This window comes from Hordeum vulgare, chromosome 7H (genome assembly GCF_904849725.1).
Source record: "Hordeum vulgare subsp. vulgare chromosome 7H, MorexV3_pseudomolecules_assembly, whole genome shotgun sequence".
NCBI lineage: Eukaryota > Viridiplantae > Streptophyta > Magnoliopsida > Poales > Poaceae > Hordeum > Hordeum vulgare.
Window position 1 is genome coordinate 95,205,639 of NC_058524.1, and position 21,462 is coordinate 95,227,100.

General features: G+C 46.4%; 2 protein-coding genes across 2 annotated transcripts; both read right to left on the minus strand.

Annotated features, from left to right (window-relative positions):
• Nucleotides 1–259: 259 nt before the first annotated feature.
• LOC123406928 (uncharacterized protein At5g39570-like) lies at nt 260–3,090 on the minus strand. Its single transcript, XM_045099943.1, has 2 exons — nt 1,974–3,090; nt 260–646 (listed from the first exon to the last, which is right to left on the minus strand). The coding sequence occupies exons 1-2, from the start codon at nt 2,958–2,960 to the stop codon at nt 527–529; spliced, it is 1,107 nt and encodes a 368-aa protein (XP_044955878.1). The 5' UTR covers nt 2,961–3,090; the 3' UTR covers nt 260–526.
• A 1,174-nt stretch (nt 3,091–4,264) lies between these two features.
• On the minus strand, nt 4,265–16,577 carry LOC123406926 (probable serine/threonine-protein kinase SIS8). Its single transcript, XM_045099942.1, has 13 exons — nt 15,880–16,577; nt 14,714–15,151; nt 14,469–14,572; nt 13,001–14,346; nt 12,712–12,752; nt 11,434–11,502; nt 10,823–10,923; nt 9,871–9,949; nt 9,669–9,767; nt 9,520–9,588; nt 8,379–8,428; nt 8,118–8,294; nt 4,265–5,106 (listed from the first exon to the last, which is right to left on the minus strand). The coding sequence occupies exons 1-13, from the start codon at nt 16,378–16,380 to the stop codon at nt 4,992–4,994; spliced, it is 3,189 nt and encodes a 1,062-aa protein (XP_044955877.1). The 5' UTR covers nt 16,381–16,577; the 3' UTR covers nt 4,265–4,991.
• Nucleotides 16,578–21,462: the final 4,885 nt, after the last annotated feature.

A 21,462-nucleotide genomic window follows, 5' to 3' on the forward strand; every position in this document is an offset into this window, starting at 1 on the left:
AGTAAGTTTTAAAAAAAAAGAACCTTCATGGTAAAATTCATAGAAGGAAAAAAAGTGTGGAATTTATGAACTTTTAAACAAGCGTATGGAAAATCTGCCAAGCTTCACAAAAATGAGCAACTGGGATGTCCACATGGTTCGGCGTGCACCAGGAGAAACCTAAACCTCACGCGCATGTCTTGCCAGCTGTTGCCAAGCACAACGATAACAGCACGGAGTCGACAACCAATCATCCCCAGAAAGAGCGGCAAAGATCAAATAAGGAAGCAGAACCCAGTTTCAAACACAGTAATCTGACAAGTGTACAGCGCACCAAGTACATAAAGCACATCACCACAAGCACACAGACAACGTCGGAGATAATTCAAACATATAAGCCACCCACATAGCACACTTTAGGTTGCAGTCATACAGGTTCATAAAAGAGGGCAATGATCCAGCACCAACAAGGGAGACAAGACCATCTTTATTCGTGTAGTAGCGAGATGTGGGGGCGATGACAGCAGGTCAAGACCATGCTGGATGCTTAGTCGTCGTAGTTGTGACGGCGGTGGTGGTGGTGCTTCTCGTAACGTTCCTTCTTCTCATCATCAGACTCATCGCGCTTCGCGTAACGGTTCTTCTTCTCATCATCAGAGTCGTCATCCTGTAAAGAAGCAGCAGGAAATATTTGAACATGATGAGAAAGATCTAGTTTGGCAGATACTGTAGATTACTTCTACAGGGAGAATAATACTCCCTCCGTCCGGAATTACTTGTCGCACAAATAGGTAAAATTAGATGTATCTCAATTCTTATGACAAGTATTTCCGGACGGAGGGAGTATTTGTTTGCTTCAAGAAGGGCACTAGAATGACTCTTGCCTGACCAAAAAAGGAAAAATATACAGCAAATAGGTGGTATAAGCAAAAAATGCAAACGATACAAGAGTATAGAGGAAATATAATCCTGCTGGTGTGGGTTTTCGCACACTTTATTTAGCTTAAATTGTAAACAGGTGACAGGTTATCAAGTGTACAATATAGCAGCTGTAGATGGGTCGTAAGACTGCATTACAATATAGCAGCTGTAGATGGGTCGTAAGACTGCATTACAATATAGCAGCTGTAGATGGGTCGTAAGACTGCATTCTTAAAGTTGGGTGTTCAATCTAGACAAACAACCATTAATGTGATTTTCAATTATTTGTTTAGCTACACTGTTCTGACAAACAAATTCTTCTATGAAAACTATGGCATATACCAGGCTAAACTACAACCTAAGAGTATTTAAGCAAATGATGAATTTGCACAGCAAAGAAGTGCCACATAGAGTCAATCAGCAGTTCAGCACTGTCAAGTGATCAAAAGAAACACCATATATTTAGTCGCTCAGTGTTGCTCAAACTTAAAAACTACATACAATTGATTAGTACCATCAAACTCATTTTTTAGTAGAAACACCATATATTTTGTAGGGAAAGGCTGCGTACTATAGACCTAAAGTGGTCGGACCCTGCGCAAGCGGGAGCTACATGCACCGGGCTGCCCTTTTTAAAGGTAAACAGTCCTATTGAGTAATGGGAAACAGAAAAAGGTTTCACAGTGAACTAAGCGATTCAATGGAGGCTGGAAAAAACTGTTTATGATAACATGACGATCTGAAATAGTATCGAGATAAACACTTCCACATTTCTGCGTTTAAATCTACTATACCACCAACTCAATTTTGACGACGCACAAAGCACGAGTTCTAAATTGTGCATTGGCATGCTAACTCTATGAACTGTTATCAGCTATAACATATAGTTGAATGGCAAAAAATGGTTGTATCCATTCCATCACCACCCTCGTACCGCAAGACATAATGCAACCACACTCACAAATGATAAGCGTGTAAACTTTCCTTGACCATTCACTAAACTAAACAAGTTAACTGTAACGAAATCATATACATATGCTCAAAACAGTAAAGGGAAACGGGCAGGAGCTCACCTGCTTCTTGCGGCCATAGTTCCCCCCGCCGTACCCACCACCGTATGAACCCTGGGTCTCCTCTCCATAGGGCTTGGGCTTCTGGTACCCACCAGAGCCATAGGCGCCTCCATCCTCCTCCTGCACCTTCCTCCCAGATCCATACCCAGAACCACCATAGCCCTCCTCCTCGGTCTTCCTCCCGCCGTACCCAGCGCTACCGTACTCCTCTCCCCCCTGAGGCCTGCTTCCGTAGCCCGATCCATAGCTCTCCTCCACCTGCGGCTTCCTTCCGTAGCCAGCGCCATACCCCGACCCGCCGTAGGTCTGCTCCACCTGCGGCTTGGACCCGTAGCCGGAGCCGTAGCCCTCCTCCTGCTGCGTCGTGTTCCCGTACCCAGATCCGTAGCTCTCCTCGGCCTGCGGCTTCCTCCCGTACCCGGACCCGTAGGCGGCCTCCTCCTGCTGCGGCTTCCGGCCGTAGCCGGATCCGTAGGTGTCCTCCTCGGAGCGCTGGGGCTTGGACCCGTAGCCGGAGCCGTAGGACGGCTGCTCCTCCTGCTGGGGGCGGAAGCCGTAGGCGGGCTGCGGCTTGGATCCGTAGCCGGAGTCGTCGACCTCCCCACCGCCGCCGTAGGACGGGCGCTGCTGCTCCTCCTCCCCCTGGGGGCGGAAGCCGTACGCGGGCTGGGGCTTGGGCTTGGATCCGTAGCCGGAGTCGCCGTAGGAGGGCTGCTGCTGCTGCTGCTGCTGCTCGTTCTGGGGGCGGAAGCCGTAGGCGGGCTGCGGCTTCTGGTGGTGGGCGTAGGGGGAGGGCTCCTCGGCGGCGTAGTGGGGCGCGTCGTAGGAGGTGGAGGGGGCGGAGCAGGGGTAGCAGGTCTCGTCGGAGGGCGGGAGCGGGCGGCCGAAGGTGACGAAGAGGTCGTAGCCGCCGCCGTAGGGCGTGGAGTCGAACTCGTCGAAGTCGTCCGGCTCGTCGCGGGACCTCAGGTTGTAGGCGGTCGCCATGGCTGCTGCGTTGGTGGTGGGATCGGCGGGGAGATCGGGAGAGGGGCGCGAGACGGCAGGCAGGAGTGGTGTCTGGTGTGTGGAGTCCAGAGGGCGCGCGTGGTTATGCTGCGGTGCGATCGATTATTAGCGCGTAGGCGACGTGTGGGGGTGGACGCGAGATCTGTGGGAGTCGCGGGGTGCACGTGGTGAGTGGCTGGGCGGTGGGGCTGAGTGACCGGGACGACGGGTGAGGTGTTCTCGGGAGGACGGCCGCGGCCGACAGGGCACGCTGGACGCGCGGCACCGGGGGAGTGGATGGGTGGTTTCCCGTCGCGACCGGATCTGGCCGGTCGCGACGGGTGAAAACGGCACGTTCGGCTGCCCTGGCCTGGGTGACCGCGTCACCCAAAATCATGTGACCGCGCACCGGGTAATAAGGATAAGGTGACTGTCGTGTGTGTTTACCGTCACACACGACTCGCCGAAATGGTACGTGAGCATTTACAGGACCAATGTACCAACGTGCACACTCTTGGAGTTGATCAGAGTCGAACAGACGATCGCATGCTCCATGCTAAACGATCAGCTGTCTGTCATTCATCGCCAAGAGATTGTAGTGCTGATGGTCTACTCCCCACCTTCTCCGCAAAACGTAATCTTCTTATCTATCTATGCATGATGTTTACTATTTTTCCCTTTAGGACCGACTTAGCCAGCCAAAGTTCATTGGGCCACGCCAATTGTAAACGATTTGCATGGCAAAGGGGAAGCCAACTAAAATTGTTATCCTTGCAACAATATAAATTGTCATAGGAAAAACGTTCATTTCGCCATGCCACCGCAGTGAACATCAGGGCAATAACTTACCGTTTCCTTTATATGTCGTGCTATTACCTAGGTGGGCTTAAACATTTCTAACTACAATGCAGCTAGAAAACTAATACTGTCTCCCTTCCTAAATATAGGTCTTTTAAGATATTTCACTAGAAGTCTACATACAAAGCAAAATGAGTGAATCTATAATCTAAAGTATGTCTATATGCATCCGTATATAGTCCATTAATGAAACCTCTTTAAAGACTTATATTTAGAAACAGAGGGAGTAGAAGTGTATTTTTATCAAAAAGAACAATCTGCTATGTCGAATGGGACATTTTCTTTCTCACGGTTTCCACCATAAATCATGATAATGGCATGACCTGACAACGACTCCAGGATCAACTCAACTACCTGAGCACGAGTATTATAGACAAGGTAAATATGGGCATATATGGAAGACATGGAATTGTGGGAACTTGTTCCACTCTTCCTTGACACCTAACTTCAGGGGTAAATGCATACAGTTCATTTTGCACCAAATTGTCAATTAGCACCCTACTCTATGGGACATTTTTGTACACTTGTTACAGCAAAAAGAAAAAAAGAAGAAAAAAAGCGTCAACACTGCTGCTGTAAAGAATAGTGGTTTTAGCACAAACAGCAGATTTCTCTTTGGAAATCTAACTGCCAATTCGGACAAATTTGCCATAGTGTGATATACACAAGGCCCTGGCGACGGTGCCTCTTGATGCTCAAGGTGAACGTATCAATAGCATCTTTCTGTTGAATAAACATGAATCATCCAACTTTGGCTGGAAACTAAAGACATAACTAAACAAGGGAGGATCCCATTCTACCTGACACGCCGACTCTGAAGTCTCACTCCGTTATGACATTGCCCAACATCACATTGTGCAGTAACTGTCCAGGAACTTTCTTTCTTCTTTTTCCTTTGCTTGATGGATGTGTTTATTTTTTGGATTGTCTTCCACCCGATAGATGGACTGAAGCAGTAATGCTCGACAGATTTCTGCCAGCTTCACTGGAAAATTTACAGCTGTCTTTGAAGGGTAAAACGACCAAAATCACACCTTTTCCACCATTGGCAAGCATTTGTTGGAGCTATACAAAGAATGGTATAGTTACAGATGGACAGCTGGCGGACGGCAGGAAAAACCAATGCATCCTTTTTGGTTTCTGTTATCAGCTGATGTTGATCTCTGGTTTTTCTTAGTCATCTGTTTCCTGTATTCGCTGTCTTCGTGGTTGGTTGGCAGACAATTTTTTCAATACTCGTTTTAAGGCAGCCATGATCTCTGAAAATGATGGACGCGTCTTTGGGTCTCTACAATCAGACAAAATACAAAACAGAATTCAGACCCTAAGCATATCTGTAAGTACAGTTGGAGATGTAAAACTGATAAAGGCAGAGAAGAAAAGAATCATGTAACTACCGCTTTCTCTTTCAACTTTAAGCATGGCTATGATAGCCTGTTGTTTTAGTATTGGTCATCAGATAGTAACATGTGTATGTTGTTATACTAACTACTCCCTCCGTCTGAAAATACTTGTCCTAGAAATGCATGTATCCAGACTTATTTTAGTTATAGATACATCCATTTTATTCATTTCTAAGACAAGTATTTCCGGACGGAGGGAGTACTTTATACTGATCTATTAAGTCTTATATTTCTTCACAGAGGGAGTACTAAGTTACTATTTCAGGTATGAACACCATTCAGATTGGCGATGCGTAGAGGCTGCAAGACCAGTATTAGCAACGACTAATCTATCCAACTGACTTACCCACTCAACCGAGAAAACCCTCCCGACCCCGTGCGGCCGCCGCACCGGGCGGCCACCACTGGCCTCCCTCTCGACCTACCGTGCCTTCCCTCCCTCCGCCGCCGGCGACAACGTCGCCGGGCAACGGCCCAGGGTGCGGCGGCGGCGGACCTCCTCTAACGTCCAGGATCTAAGGCGGCGGCAGCCTGATCTGGGTCCTTTGTGGTGGTGATGGTGGGCAGCGGCGGACGCGAAGCGTCAGGAGGCCTGTTGCAGTCGGCGGGGAAGGCAGGAGGTGGCGGCGTGGGCTCGATCCTCACAAAGGCAGGCTGCTGCCATCATGAACTGCTTTCTATCATTGGCTGCGGCGACAGTTCGTGGAGGTTTCCCGGTTCTGTCGCGCATCACAAGGGTTATGGTGGTGGTGATTTCCTCCTCCGCTGGAGGTGGTCGGCCGGTTTGTGGCTGGTTTGGCGGATCTGATGATCCGTCATCTAGTCCTGGTTGTGGTCCTCGTGCTTTCTCGCATCACGGCAATGTCCTGCTTGATCGGTCCTCCTCGATCTGGCCATCGACGTGTTCCAACGGCCATCAGAGAATTTGCTCACGATATCTGGATCAGTTAGTTTCCGGTCGTGTACGTCCATATCAGCCTACGAGGTTCTGAGGGCGTGGCGCGAAGCTCTGTTGACTGATGGCACCTTGGGACATGTCAGCTTCTCGATTTTCATGGTAAAGACAGCAGTGGACAAGGTCATGATGGCCAAGATCGATGGATCAGTTACACGGACGGAGTCTTGGAAGCGATGGAGACAACCAGGTGTTAGATGAATCCCAGGAGCAGCAATGATTTGTGGGGCGGCAACAGTGGAGGACTTCATCTTCAGTGGTGCTCCTTGGGGTGCCGAGTCATGACTTTCAGGTCGAAAAACCAAGGTTTGGCCTTCATTGGTTGTGCCTGGCGATTACCTTGCTGAAGGAATTGTTTTGGGAGCGCGGACTTTCTCCAGGGTGAAAACCTAAAATCTTTGATCGGGCAACGACGATGCTTGTGCATTGTTCCCTTCTTGAAGGTGTTGCTTTTGTAGAACTGTTATGTTTCCTAGATGTTGTATTTGGTGGTGGTATGAGTTCTACTGTTGGGAGGAGTCGATCGCTGTGGTGGGACCTTTTTTTTTATTTCTTTTCATTTTTTCTTTGGTTGTGTGCATCCTGGATGTCTTGCGACATCTTGTAGATGCAAAGCGCGATATTAATATATTCCCCTTTAAAAAAAGGTATGGTGTATGTAGCATTTGTGATAAAAAATGTATGTAGTTTCTTCAGTATAATGCGAAGTCATTACTTTATTCCCTCACACAATGAGGCGATAGGTTCTTTCTTGAACATACTCCATTTAGGCATATAAAATGAACGTGATATTAAGAGTACCTCCTTTGCTTACACCATTTTATAAAAGTGGAAATATTATAAGAACTTCTAACAACTTATCATGCAAGAAGAGAACATACAAAATTGATATCTGAACAAGCTTACAAGATTCAACTTCTAAACCAGAAACTAGCAACTACAGCAAACCCGAAAATACAAATATCAAATAAACTTGTCATCCAGAACTTCACTTATAAGGAAGAACAGAAACATGATGTTCTTTGGCAAGTAGGCATAGCACCACTACCTTTCTCTAGCATGCAAAAGAAGGCGATATTTTCTCTAGGGATGATAGTGTCCTTTTAAACAATTAAAAAAAGGTTCATATTCCACTTTTCTTTCGACTTCTAATAGCTTGGTGTGTGAAACTTTCGATCTGAATCGTGAATGTATCTCGCATCGCATTACCTCTTAATTGTATACTTAAGACACACTTAATTACCTCTTAATTGCAGGCATATGGCTCACAATTTTATCTATGCTTAGTGCCAGGTCTTCTCCTTTTAGCCGTTGGAAAAGAAATAATTATATGGTGGAAAAATTATACTCCCCCTGTCCCAAAATAAGTGACACAAATTTTATACTAAGTTAGTACAAATTTTGTACTAAATCAACGACACTTATTTTGGGACGGAGGGAGTATATTCCAAATATGGATTTTTCACATCTGTTTGTATAGTCTCTCCATCCGCAAATAGATGGCATAAAACTTAGTCAAGAAGTCAATGCTTTCTAAGTTTTACTGGCGTATAAACTGAGTCAAAAAGCAATGCTTGCTAAGTTCGACCAAGCATATATACAAAAATATGAAGATGAACAATAGCAATATATCCACCATTAGATATATTTTCATAATGAATTTATTCAATATTGTAGTTGTTAATAGGTTCTTCTATACATTTGGTCAAACTTGGAAATAGTTGACTTTTTAACTGAACTTATAGGTGATCTATTTAGGGGCGGAGGGAGTACTTCCCATGCAATATGTCTATAGTTGCTAGTGTAACTACGATGTGAGTAGCAAAATGCAAAAGCCTTGAAACAACCAGCATCTTGCAGCAAAGTACTCCAGAAAAATAATAGAAACAGTAATATTCTATCAGATAATGATGTATATGAAGCAAGTTAAAGCATACTAACGTCTGCCAGCATCTCTCTATTATCTCTGCTATGGCAGGATCCACCTCGGCTGGAATATCAAGGCGTCGTTCCTGAAAACCAACAGCTCCAACCACTTGCATGGGATTCATACCTTCCCATGGCTGTAACAAGGTACAAAGTTCCCATAATATAACCCCATAGCTGAAAACATCACATCTGCAATGTAAAGGGTAAATAAATCATTTGTCAAATAAAATAGGGAAAAAGCACACATATGAGGGAGCAACATGAAGAACTTACTTCTCATCCGACGGTTCATTTCGAAGCACTTCTGGTGCCATCCATTCCGCCTGCAATTGATGCACGCGGTCAGTAACCTGTAGAAGTATTTGACCTAGACCCAGCTACCAGATCAGCAAACTTCCATGTTTAAGAATACCCTAGATATGAGAATATTGAACTTGTACGTTCAAAGTATGCAATGTTAACTTGCCCATAGTACAGTAAACACACGGTCGAGGAACAAGATAAAGCAGTTGTGCCTAAATACTTGCATGAAAATGGCCATATCAAGGCTGTGTTCTTATTGACAATCATTCCAATCCACTCAGTCTCATACCCACAGGAATGCATCACTCAGTGGTAGACAAACAAGTAACTATGAATAATAAATGATGAATAGGCATGCAAAGTCAACTACACAAGGACCAATCTGTGCTCTAGGTTGGTTATCCAGGGACCATGGTCCTTTGTGTAATACTCCCTCCGTCCCAAAATAAGTGTTGGTGATCTAGTACAAAATTTGTACAAATTTAGTACTAAGTTTGCGACACTTATTTTGGGACGGAGGGAGTATATAGAAAGCCCTTAAATAATTTTATCTTTTGTGAGCACTTTCCAGGTGTTCAAGACCTTTTGCCACACAAATATATGCGGGTTTAAAGAAGATTCATACCACAGTAAAATCGAAGTAACATCCTAATAATGCTTCTGGGCCTGGCCAAGAGCTCAGCGACCTTCTCCCAACCCCTGAAGCTACTTACAACAATCTCTAAAATCGAGTCAGCTAGCGTTTCAACTTTTCCTACACGATGGAGTTACAGATAGACCCATATACATGTTTACTGCTATGCCTGGCAATGATGTATTAGATTATAATAATCCTATTTGCCCAACTAGCTTGTGCCTCTTTTATCATTTAGCTAACCAACTTTCTTCTGTTTCTGCAGCTACTCCATAGCAGGTTATAATATAAGTCCAGCACAACAAAGCTCAGCAAGCGCAAACTCAGCCTACATTACAGTGAAATAAATAAGTTCATACTTCATACAGAAGCAGAACCAACACATAAGCTGTTTATACTCTATGTTTTTCCTACAAAAAAGGCTTCCTATTCTTAGGTAGAAAATGTAAAATTAAACACAATCACAAGCAAGCTTACTGTTCCAGCCGTGGATCTTGAGGAAAGGAAGGTATTGTGCTTTATACGTGATAAACCAAAATCACAAACCTACATAATAACAAGACAATGAAAATGGTTATACAGCAAGAAATCCCAGAAAGAATCTAAAAAATATCACTGTTGATTACCTTCACAACCCAATTCTTGTCAACAAGTAGATTCGGTGACTTCAAATCTCGATGAACTACAACAGGGGTGCAATTGTGCAAATAATTCATTCCACGGGCCTGTGGCAAACAAGAACCAGGTAGGAAAGTTAGAAACAGATTGTCAAATTTAGTCCAACATTCTGCACATGAGTGAGCTAGGATAACAAAACTCAAGGCATACCACGTCAAGTGCCATCCTTATACGTTTTCTTTCATCCAACTGGTTGTTGGGGCGACGGATCAACCGAAACAAACTACCTCTGCATTGTGCCATCGTCAATATCACAGTTAGCAATTATGGTAGTCAACGAGTCCAGCAGTCTACTGAGAGAAAATATTAGGACCACCACAATCTAGAAAGCTTAAATATACTACTCCCTCCAGTCCGTGATAGAAGTCCTTTTGGATGACAATCAAATCCGGACTCAAATACAGATATAGTCGGATTCAAATACAGATATAGTCAGACTCTTACTAGGCAGTGGACTCAAACATGTGGACTCCATTAGACCAAAAGTACTAGCTCCCCAACAATTATCTGCATGATAACTAGTGTTTGATTTCCATGTGTGTAAAAGAAACTGAAAGTTATTGTATATATGCAGGTTCTCTACTTATTGTTCTCAGCCGAGGGTGATTGTATCTCCCAACGTATGGTTCTCAGCCGGCAATCAGGTCAGGAATCTCACAGTTGTCGTTAGGAGATTATTTGGAAGTTCGCTACCTCAATTGTATATTCCCACTAGTTATTTTATTCATTCAAAGATGATACAGTCCAGAAGATCAGGTGACCATAAACTTTTCATGAGGTTGATTCGTATCAAGAAATTACATGTTGGTCCTACGGGGACAACAACTTCATCTGAAACTTCTTTGAACAGCGCACACAACTGTTAAACTTTGAGCCAAATACATGTACTTCTAAATGAGGTGACAGTCTGTGAACTGATCAGTAATCCATTTTAGCAAAAAAATAATAAAAAAAAAAAGGTTAGAGGGAAGATATTAGATTAAGATTATCAAATTCTGGGAACCTCTGGCGTGTAAATTGGCCCCGGTATTGTTCAATTTTGAAACAGTTGCACTAAAAAGAAAAAGAAAATGCATCAAGCCATCAAGGGAGTAAGACGTACCTCGGAAGAAATTCAGTCAAGATAGAAAGATTGGGTATACGAGTGACAGCTCCCATAAAAAGAACAACATTTGGATGCCGCAGTCTCTTCATTATTCGCACCTATACAACAAATAGCAAGGGGAGTCAGAAGGTCATGAAATGAGAGTCCTAGAGGGAACGGCCATGTTATCCATGGCGTTATGTCTTGGGAATAAAAAGATATAAGTGTGATTATTTACTCATAAATGTTGAAGACAGGAAATAAATGAGCGCAGATGAGTGCCGTATTTTCAAACAAGAACAATGGAGGGAGCTTTTGGGAGCTCAACAGACAATTCTTAACTAATTAACAGTATTGTGAATTCGACTATTGGCCAAAATACTCTTGCCACAGGCTATGCATACATATAGATCAGATCTTATCAACTCAGTCATATGTACTTCTCTACAATACAAAGGTAACATCAGCCAAACCGAAAGATATATTAATGCTTAAATCCCTATTACTGCCTCTGGGGCACAATGATTGGTTCATTCCCATTAAATAAATAAACTAAGCACATCGGTACTACAGCTACAAGAGAATGCATTTATAATCTTCAGGCATTTGAGTTGCAGGAAGCCATATACCTCAGCTTTTAATTCTTCAAGTATATCACTTGAAATATCTTGTTGCAAGAATTTCTTGACTGCAACTTCCTACAGAAGGAGCAAATTAATATGATGCAAAAAAAAGAATGTAGTGGAAGACATTAGTACGATTTAAAGAAAAAAGAGTGACTGAGAAGGAATGATAGCTAGATCAAATTTTAATTGGTCCATGATTATTATCTGAGGCAAAAGGTAGGAGTCTCTATCTTATCATTATATTGAAAACAACTGTTACAGACAATAAGTTACAAAGCGGAGAGGATTAAAAGCAGAAGTGAAACAAAAGCAGCAACAGACGAAGAAACTGGCCACCACCCAAGCGAATGAAACAAAGGAAAGCAGGAAAAGTCATGAATTTGTCAGTACTAGTTGAGGTAAAGCAGGACAGTCCAAGCTATCATGGACAGGCTTCATTCGTCCCTGAAGTCCAGAGCTGAAAGTCATCGTACATCAACCAAGCGATATTGGTCAGGGTAATGATTTGTTGCCGGAGATCAGCATATTCCACACCTTCCGCGGGTGCAGGGCACAGGCAGCAAACAGACAGGAATGATGATTCACATAGCACTGCTGGCAGCACATGCATCATGTTCACAGTAACACCAACGGTGGCCGAGCGCGAAGCCAAGCGGTTCAAAGACAGTTGTTGTCTGACTCTTTGGGCACTATCATAGTGAAGCATAATGTGGTAGATAGGTCCATCATCCAACTGCAGGATAATAATCACATCTAGCATGAGGACCCAAGTCTTTGTGACCATTACCACGGTGTTGAGGCAGCCATTGAAAGCAAGCCAGAGGAACACCCTGTGTCTCAGAGGAATGGCATGTGCAGAAATATAATGCTAGTTTCCAGCACAGGCTGGAAGCAATGAATGAACTGTGGAAGATAAAGTGTTTGTCACTGTTTCATGCACGAGGCATCCATGATCACATCACCAGCAAACATTATTTGATGCCTGAGAATGCATCAGGTATCTAGGTGCAATTTGTCACAAGAGTTGATAGTGTTGAAGTGAAGAAGATGATTTGTCATTGCTAAGTTATACACGGTCGGAAATTAGAATTCTTGTTAATCCTTAGCAATATGTTGACTATGGTATAAACACCACATTTTTCATGATTTGAGTTAAACTCATTAGACCAAAAGTGTAAGCTCATTATTCCAACCTGGTGATAATTTTGAAATACGTTACGTTGTCCCAAGCAAGTTGAATCGATTTCCAAATACATTGAGCCATTTAAATGAAAAACTTACTGTTCCATGCCATTCCCCTCTGTACACTTCTCCAAAAGATCCTGAAGAACAGAAGACGAGAAAGATGTTAGTGAGAAAGCTGCACAAAAGAAAAGAAAGTGGGGAAATAATAAAATAGAACTTTTTTTTCAAGGGCAATACAACACTATTACAGGGTATGTTTTATGTTATGTCATAGGATAACAATGTCTGGTGACTGGTAGCTCGGTAATACTACAAAGACTCGCATAATTAAAATATCAGCAGAGCTATGGATTTATTTTTTTACAGAAAATCAAGATAATTTTACCTAGCCCAACACGTTCTCCTAGAACAATTTCTTCCCATTGGATCTCAAACTCTGCGACATCGTCCATAGTCACATCAGATCTTACACTCTCTGTCCCGATTGACTTGTCAGATATCCTTTCAGCTTCCCGAGGCACTTCAACCAAAACATTTCCTTGCTCGAGAGCATTTTCTTGTCCATGAACAACTTCCAGCTGATCTTTATCCCAGAAGTCAGGTCCAACTCTATGGACTGGTGCACTTGTCTCTGAAGAACTAGGCAAGGTAATCAATTGACAACCTGGATCCATGTATTCATATTGCTTAACAGCAGCGGATGTAGCAACAACAGCAGCAGCAGTGGCAGCAGCAGCAACAGGCACATCTAGTTTAATATCACTGTTAGATTTAGCTGCAGCAACAACCATTGAAGATGCAACCACTGCAGCAGTTGCAACTGCAGCAGCTGTAACAGGCATTTGCTTTATAAGTTGAAATGGGTATTCCCGGGCATGTGCAGATGATTCATACAGAGGTAAAGATGGATTAATGTTATCGTGGAAATTTGAGGGGTGATAAATACCCATTCCTTGGACAGGTTTAGGACGATAAGGAACAGCCTTTGTTTGGTATTCATATCCAGGATGAGGTGGCAACAAAGGACCATGATCACTTTCATCATGTGATGTGGATTCAAGCTCATTCATCCGCTTTATCATTTCACCTTTCGTTTGAAACAGAGATGTGTCATACACAATTAGGTCTTTTGGTCGTTCCCTGGATTCTTCTGAAAACAAATCAGGTGGTGGCACAACTCCATTTTCTAGTAATACAGCATGGATCTTCTCAGCTAACTGGGGGTTGTCTTTTGCAGCACTAATCATATACTCTGAGACATCTTTCACCTTCGTCCTCCTTACAGCTGGAGAGCTACCCACCTCAGAAGACGAAGGTGAACTTGACGATGACTTATTTGCTGCAATCGGCTTTTCTTTGTTCTTCACAGCCAAGGTATGGTCTGCATTTCTAGATTCCTTGATAATAGGCAAACTTTCACTTGCATGTGAGTCAGCTGATAGTTCCCCCAATGAACTTGATTGCAAAGATCCTTGGTTACGAGTCTGGCTAGTTATTACACAATACGGATCCACAATATTGGTAGGTGTGGATCCTTTTGACTCATTTTCAAAAGAACCACACACAGAACTTGAAGGTTCACTAACAGAAGATCCTAACTGAGTGTTGCCGTCATCTTTGTCACCTTGGTGGTTATCTGCAAAGGAACTTTCTTCAAATTCTCTACCCAAGTCTGCACCGTCTGAAGCAATAAGAGTACCCGGATCTGACATGAGATCGACAATGTATTCCCTGCAAAAATGTGAAAGTAGCACATGTAATACCATGACAATGTATTAATGTAATGCAACTCTCCATTTTTCTCACTGCAAAAGTGGCGTAACATAAAAATCTGTAAAGGAATCAATAAGTACCTTCCATCATTCAATTTCACAATGTTCAAGGCTCCATCGTCTGATCCAGTGTACTGCCTTCCTTTGACTAGTCGACAAGGAACATCAAGGTTGTCGGCCAACACCTAGGTTAAATTTGAGAAAATAGATCAGGAATTGCATTTGAGAAATAGATGGACCTTAACACTCTCATGTATTCTATATCCCATCAGATAAACTTTGTAATTAAGAAAAAGGAGCTGTCCACAATGAAATAAGTTACTGACCTTAAAAAGGAGCGCACGGTGACGAGCCAGGCCAATTGTGAGCCGGCCAAGAGGCATGACGGAGCTTCTAATACTAGCTCTCAGGGAACTACTCATATTCTGGTGCTTCAACAGCACGTTTTCTGGATCAACAACTGGCCCACCCATGTGGTTTGCCACTAAAATAGCTAGCCTCTGAATTAAAACACGGCCAACAGAATGTGAAGTTTGAGAGCGGAAGTCAACGGCCATGATGAGTGCCTTCTGCCCAAGGTTTACAAGTTCGGAGTCTTGTGCTCTGTTGACCAACACAGCTTCTGTTTTAGCTCCAAGAGAAAAAGGTTGCTGATGCAGCTCCATCAGAGAGGGTATGGTTCGCAGTGAGGGCTTGCCCCCGGTGGCCCAAATGTCATAGAAACCATCCAATATTTTGTCGTCGTAGCTAAGGGCACTGAAACTCTGTGAAGCACGAACAAATCTACCATATAAGGCAAGTAAGAATATTGTAAGAATTGCAAAAATGTAGGGCAATATTCACTTAACAGTCTCTACCCTCTAATTACGGAAAGGATACATGGTGGATATTCCGGGACTGTTGGTTGAGTGTTCACTAAACAAATTACTGTTAGCCCATATCTTCGAAAGTAGCAGGTTGGCTCGTTATTTCATTTGGATTTGATAATGCAATCGACTTAGAACTTCTTATATCAGTGGACTGAGCGTAGCCATCAGAATAGCATTAACATCCCCCCCCCTTTTTTTTTTGCAGTTGGATGAGAACTCTGTGTTCACGGTTTAGGCTGGGAATTAAGAAATCCTCAGTCGATTGACCCTGGTCGCCCTCGTGCTATTGCTCACAAGTCACAAGCATTATTATGGAGCAACCAGTGGAGCGAGGGAACATATATCATATATCTAGCTAAGTTGCCTAACTACAGTAGCAACAGTTCGGTCCATCCCTTCGATGACGATTGAATTGAACAGTTATCGGAAGAACAACACCATGATCGGCACGTATTTTCAGCAAACAAATGAAATGTGTGATACAATCTGGTTTCAACTAACCTACTGGGTGTGCTTGGGTAATCTAACGGACGGATTGCATGATCAGAGCACGAGTAAGATCCCATCACAGTTACAATGCGAATGTGTAGGATCGACGGAGGGAGGAGGAAGTGATTAGTTACCCAGTAACGGAAGGCGACGACCTCGGCAGCGGAGCTCTGGAGCGGGCAGGAGCCGAGGCTGATCTGCTTGGCCACCTCGATCTGCATCGCCTCGGGGTCCTCCCGCGCGCTCATCTCCAGCGCCAGCTGCATGTGGTACTCCTCCAGCTCGTCCTCCCGCTTCTCCTGCTTCTCAATCTCCCTCTTCCTGTCCTCCTTCCGCTCGTCCCTCCTCGCCGTCTCCTCCTCCTCCGCCCTCCTCTCCTCGAGCGACGAGGCCAGCGCCAGCTCCTCCGCCCCCGTCTCCACTGCCGCCCCAGCCGCCGGCAAAGGCGGCTGTGGCTGCGGCTGGTGCGGGCGCCCGGCCACGGAGCTGAGCCAGCTCGAGATTCCAGAGGACGCGTGGTGGCCCCCGGCTCCGCCGCCGCCGCCCTTTTTGGAGGACGGGAGGGGAGGCGCGGGCGACGAGGCGCCGTCGCCGGCGGAGTCGCCGATGTGGAGCTTCCTGAGGAAGTTCTTCATCGCGCACGCCCGCCGCCGACGCCGCCGCCGCCGGCGCTATCTGCTGCGGTGGTGGTGCTGGGGCGGTGGCGGATCCGACATCGCTCCGGATGCAGGCAGGCAGGCAGAGGAGACGAAGCGGCTATGGCCTCCCCCTGTAGCGGAGAGGAGGCGGTATTGACCTGCTGCTGCTGCTGCTTACGAGCGGCCCAAAGCCGCATTAACTTAACCCCAGCTTATTATTTTGCTCCGCAGCCACCGGCCGGCGGCTGCAGTGCACGCTTGCTTGCGGCCGCGCTACACTCGGCTTTCCTCTCTGTGTAGCCGACGGGGGTGTTCCTAGCGTAATTCCATTTTGAATTATGAAAAAATCGCTGGTAAATCAGCGCTTGAGCGCGATTGGTGGACACTGTGCGCAATCAATAAAGAAAGGTTTTGTTTGGGGTCACAGGGAAAGTTCTCGTGCGGTGCGGACGACGGGGGGCACGGCCGGCTGGGACAGGGCTGTGCGCGCTTCCTGTCGATGACGGGTGGGGTCGAGACGTGGTGAGAGCCCGCACGGCAGGGAGTGGGACGCGCGGTCCGCGGGCGTGACGTCGCCGTGACTGCTGCGGAAGCGGCCGAGGAAAGCGACGGGAAAAACTTGCGGGACGGGCCATGCAGGAAGGTGAGCGGGAAAGCGAAGGCACGGGTGGACCCGGCGCAGCGTGGGCGGAGGTCCCTCTGACTCGTGGGACCCGGCGCCCTGGTGACGGCAGGACCGCGGGCCCATGCCCTGGCGTCCCACTTGCCGCGGCGCTGTGCGCAGGGAGGGGCGCAACTTGGCCGGCTGCGCCTCGAAAACCCCGCGCGCCCGCCCCATGTGGGGCCTTGGATCCCGAGTGCGCCCGCCCGGGCCCGCGTGGCATTGGGAGGACAGGGGACCCACGCGCTCCACGCGATCGACAGTGGCTCAGCTTGACGCGGGTGGGGGGTGTCTGCTGGCCTGCAACTGGGTGGGGGTGGTGGCCGCGGTGGGCCGGCCCCGCAGAGCAGCCACTAGGCGGTGGGCCCCAGGCGTTTCCTTGTGGAATTTGGGTCTGTGACCTGGTTGCGTGGCTTGCGTGGCGGAATCTTCTTCTAGGTTTGCGTTGCGATTTGGGTTTCCTAGGGACGGGAATGGGTCCGCGCACGTGCTCCTTGCTGCCAAGTTGGCATTGAAGATTCTGGCTAGGTTCAAGAGTAATTTCGGGTCAGTGCTGGACATAAGAGATCCCGTATACCTGACCCCAAAGATCGGTTTGAAGGACCTTATTTTTTGCATTTTTACTGTATAACTTTTGTGCGGGGGAGATACTATTCCTCTTAGTTTCCCTCTCGTTAGGGTTTCTTTTCTCCCAAGGCGACTACATCGCCGTCGTTGAGTTTTGCCTTCCCACCCCCGATCTACCACGCCGGTGATTGTTTCGGGCTGGCTACGAAGGGATCTAGTATCCCTAGTCGGTCTTGTTCGACACCGGTGGTGGCGAGGGAAGGTTTTGGGTCAGCTTTAACAAGCCCGGTCGTTTTTTAACTCAGGCTAGGGTTCATGATGGCAACGAAGGGGAAAGAACAGATGGAGGCGTCTGTATCTACGTCCGCCGCGGCGGTTGAGCAACTCATGGCAGAATTAGGGCTTTGTGAAGGAGACCTAGATGTCGTTGTTTTGATGAAAAGGAAGCTCCACCTGACGCAGTTAGATGGATGGCAGTGTGTAGGGTTCATATCACTAAACCCTATAGTCAATACTGGTTTTTCAAGAACATGCGCTCAGCTTGGGATCTTGCACATGAGGTGAAGTTCCGCCCCTTGGAGGAGAATCTCTATACCCTGTAGTTTTTCTGCCTTGGTGATTGGGAACGGGTGATGAACGATGGACCCTGGAACTTCAGGGGTAATGCACTGATACTGGACTCGTATGATGGGATCACCAAGCCAACTATGGTTAACCTTGACTTCATCAATATCTGGATGCATATCCATGATGTGCCGGATGTGTATGCATATCTAGTACCGGCGCTTGATGTGAAGGTTGGTGAGGTCCTTTTTACTGAACCCCTGACACAGGATTTTGCAGGAAACTTCTATAGAGTTTGTGTGAGAATCAATGTGCATTAACCTCTAAAGAACATTGTGTCTATGATCCGTGACTCTAAGAGGCAGATTTACCGGGTGAGGTATGAATGCTTACCTGACTGGTGTGTTGTATGTGGCCACCTTGGTCATGTCTATAAGGAGCACGGCGATGGGGTGCATCCGTCGTCTGCTCTATACTTCAAGGATCTTCATGCTAGCTCGCAGATGAGGGTCGGGACAGGCCCAGGAGGAGGTGGTGGACGTGGCAGAAGGGGTGGCCCTCGCGGCAGCGGCATGGCTGTCCAGACACCGGTGCCTACGGGCACTGAGGCTGAGGATTCAGACCCTGATGTGGTGATGGTAGAGGCCGATGACAACAGGAAAAGGTTGTCAGATCAACGAACCCTTTTGGGTGGTCTAGCTCTGCCTATGGCCCAGAAGGCTTTACTCGCACTCCCTCCCAGTGCAATAGCCCCAGCGAGTCCATCCTCTAAGCAAGATCAGAAGAGGCTGTGAACCAATACGGAAAAATCAGAGAGAAGAAGGGAACTGCTTCCGACAAACCCAATGATGCAAAATCGGCGACCCCCCGAGGGGAGGATCGCCGGGCACAATGAATCTCCTATGTTGGAATTGTCGCGGTGCGGGCAAAGCAGCGACAATTCGAGAGCTTTGTTATTTAGGAAGCAATTTGCCCCGACAGTGCTATGCATAGTGGAAACACAAATCTCAAAAGCACGTGTCGAAAGTCTGGCTGGTACTTTAGGTTTTAAGCATGCCTATGCAGTTAGTAGTGTTGGTCGTAGTGGAGGTATTGGTTTGTTCTGGAATGATGGAATAAAACTTGATGTTTTTGGTTAAGCAGAGTACGATGTTGATGCAACTGTATCTGTCCCGAACCAGGACGACTGGCGTCTGACTTGCGTATATGGCGAAGCACAAGCGGTGGATAGATACAAGACTTGGGATCTCCTCAAGTCGCTGGTGGCTGCGAGCTCTCTACCATGGATTTTTATTGGGGATTTCAATTAAGTCCTTCACCCTCATGAGCATGTAGGGGAAGGACAACGGAGACGATCACAAATCCAAGGTTTTGGGATGCTGTTGATATTTGTGCACTTGCTGATCTTGGTTATCAAGGGAAAAAATGGACTTTCGAGAAGAAGACGGCTAGTGGCGGTTACGGCCGAGTTCGTCTGGACCGTGCCTGCCAATATGGACTGGACCTCGCTCTTCCCACATGCGATACCGAGCCACGAGACCGGTGCACCTTCGGATCATTGCCCAATCAGGCTGTAATTGGAGCCTACCACCTCGACGCAAGCTTCTTCAAAGTTGTTCCGCTATGAGGTCTACTGGAAGAAGCATGAGGATTTTGATTCTTCTCTCCAAGCGATGTGGAGTGGCGCTCCCAAAGGCCATATAGTCGAGCATATTGTTGGGGAACGTTGCATGGGAAACAAAAAAATCCTACGCACACGCAATACCTATCCATGGTGATGATCATCCACGAGAGGGGAGAGTGAATCTACATACCCTTGTAGGTCGCTAAGCGGAAGCGTATATAACGTGGTTGATGTAGTGGAACATCTTCGCGATTCAAATCGCAGCCCGTCCCGCGATCTCATCACGATCCGTCTCGCGATCCCATCACGATCCATCCCGATCTAGTGTCAAACGGATGGCACCTCTTCGTTCAGCACACGTACAGCTCGATGACGATCCCCGCCTTCTTGATCCAGCAAGAGGGGCGGAGAGGTAGATGAGTTCTCCAGCACGGCGGCATGGTGGTGGATCTATTCCAGCAGGGCTTCGCCTAAGCGCGGCTGGAAAACCGATCTAGAGGAAGAACAGATCTAGAGAGAAGTAGAGGGAGCACGTGGCAATTAGGGTTAGCTTTTCCCTCTGAATCCTCTAGTATATATAGGAGGGTGGGAGGGGACGAGGCAGCCTCAAACCCTCAAGGTTTGGCCGAAATTGGAGGTGGAGGAGTCCTACTCCAATCCTACTAGGAGTAGGATTCCTCCTCTCCACTTGGAAACCCTCTTTTCCACATTTGGGTTTTTTGCCTCTCAAACCTCATGGGCCTTAGTGGGAGCTTATGTCAGCCCATTAGGGGCTGGTTTGTATCCTCCCACATCCCATAAGGCCCCTCGGGGTGTGACACCCCTCCAGATGGTCCCCGGTATCCTCCCGGCACTCCACGTACACTATCGATGAGCCCAAAACTTTTTCGATGACCAAAACAAGACTTCCTATATATCAATCTTTACTTCCAGACCATTCCGGAGCTTCTCGTGACGTCCGGGGTCTCATCCGGGACTCCGAACAACTTTCGGTTACCAATACCTATAACTCAACTATTGCAAAATGTCACTAAACCTTAAGTGTGCAGACCGTGCGGGTTCGAGAACTATGCAGACATGACCGAGACACCTCTACGGTCAATAACCAATAGCGGGTCCTGGATGCCCATATTGGCTCCTGCATATTCTACGAAAATCTTTATCGGTTGAACCTCTATGTCAAGGATTCAGTTAATCCCGTATGTTGTTCCCTTTGTCCTTCGTTATGTTACTTGCCCGAGATTCGATCGTCGGCATCTCTATACCTAGTTCAATCTCGTTATTGGCAAGTCTCTTTACTCGTTCTGTAATACAAGATCTCGTGGCTAACTCCTTAGTCACATTGCTTGCAAGGCTTATTGTGATGTTGTATTACCGAGTGGGCCCCGAGATACCTCTTCGTCATATGGAGTGACAAATCCCAGTCTTGATTCACGCCAACCCAACAGACACCTTCGGAGATACCTGTAGAGCACCTTTATAGTCACTCAGTTACGTTGCGACGTTTGATACACACAAGGTATTCCTCCGGTGTCCGGGAGTTGCATGATCTCATGGTCATAGGAACAGATACATTGACATGCAAAAAATAGTACCAATAAACTGATACGATCACATGCTATGTTTATAGTTTGGGTCTTGTCCATCACATCATTCTCCTAAT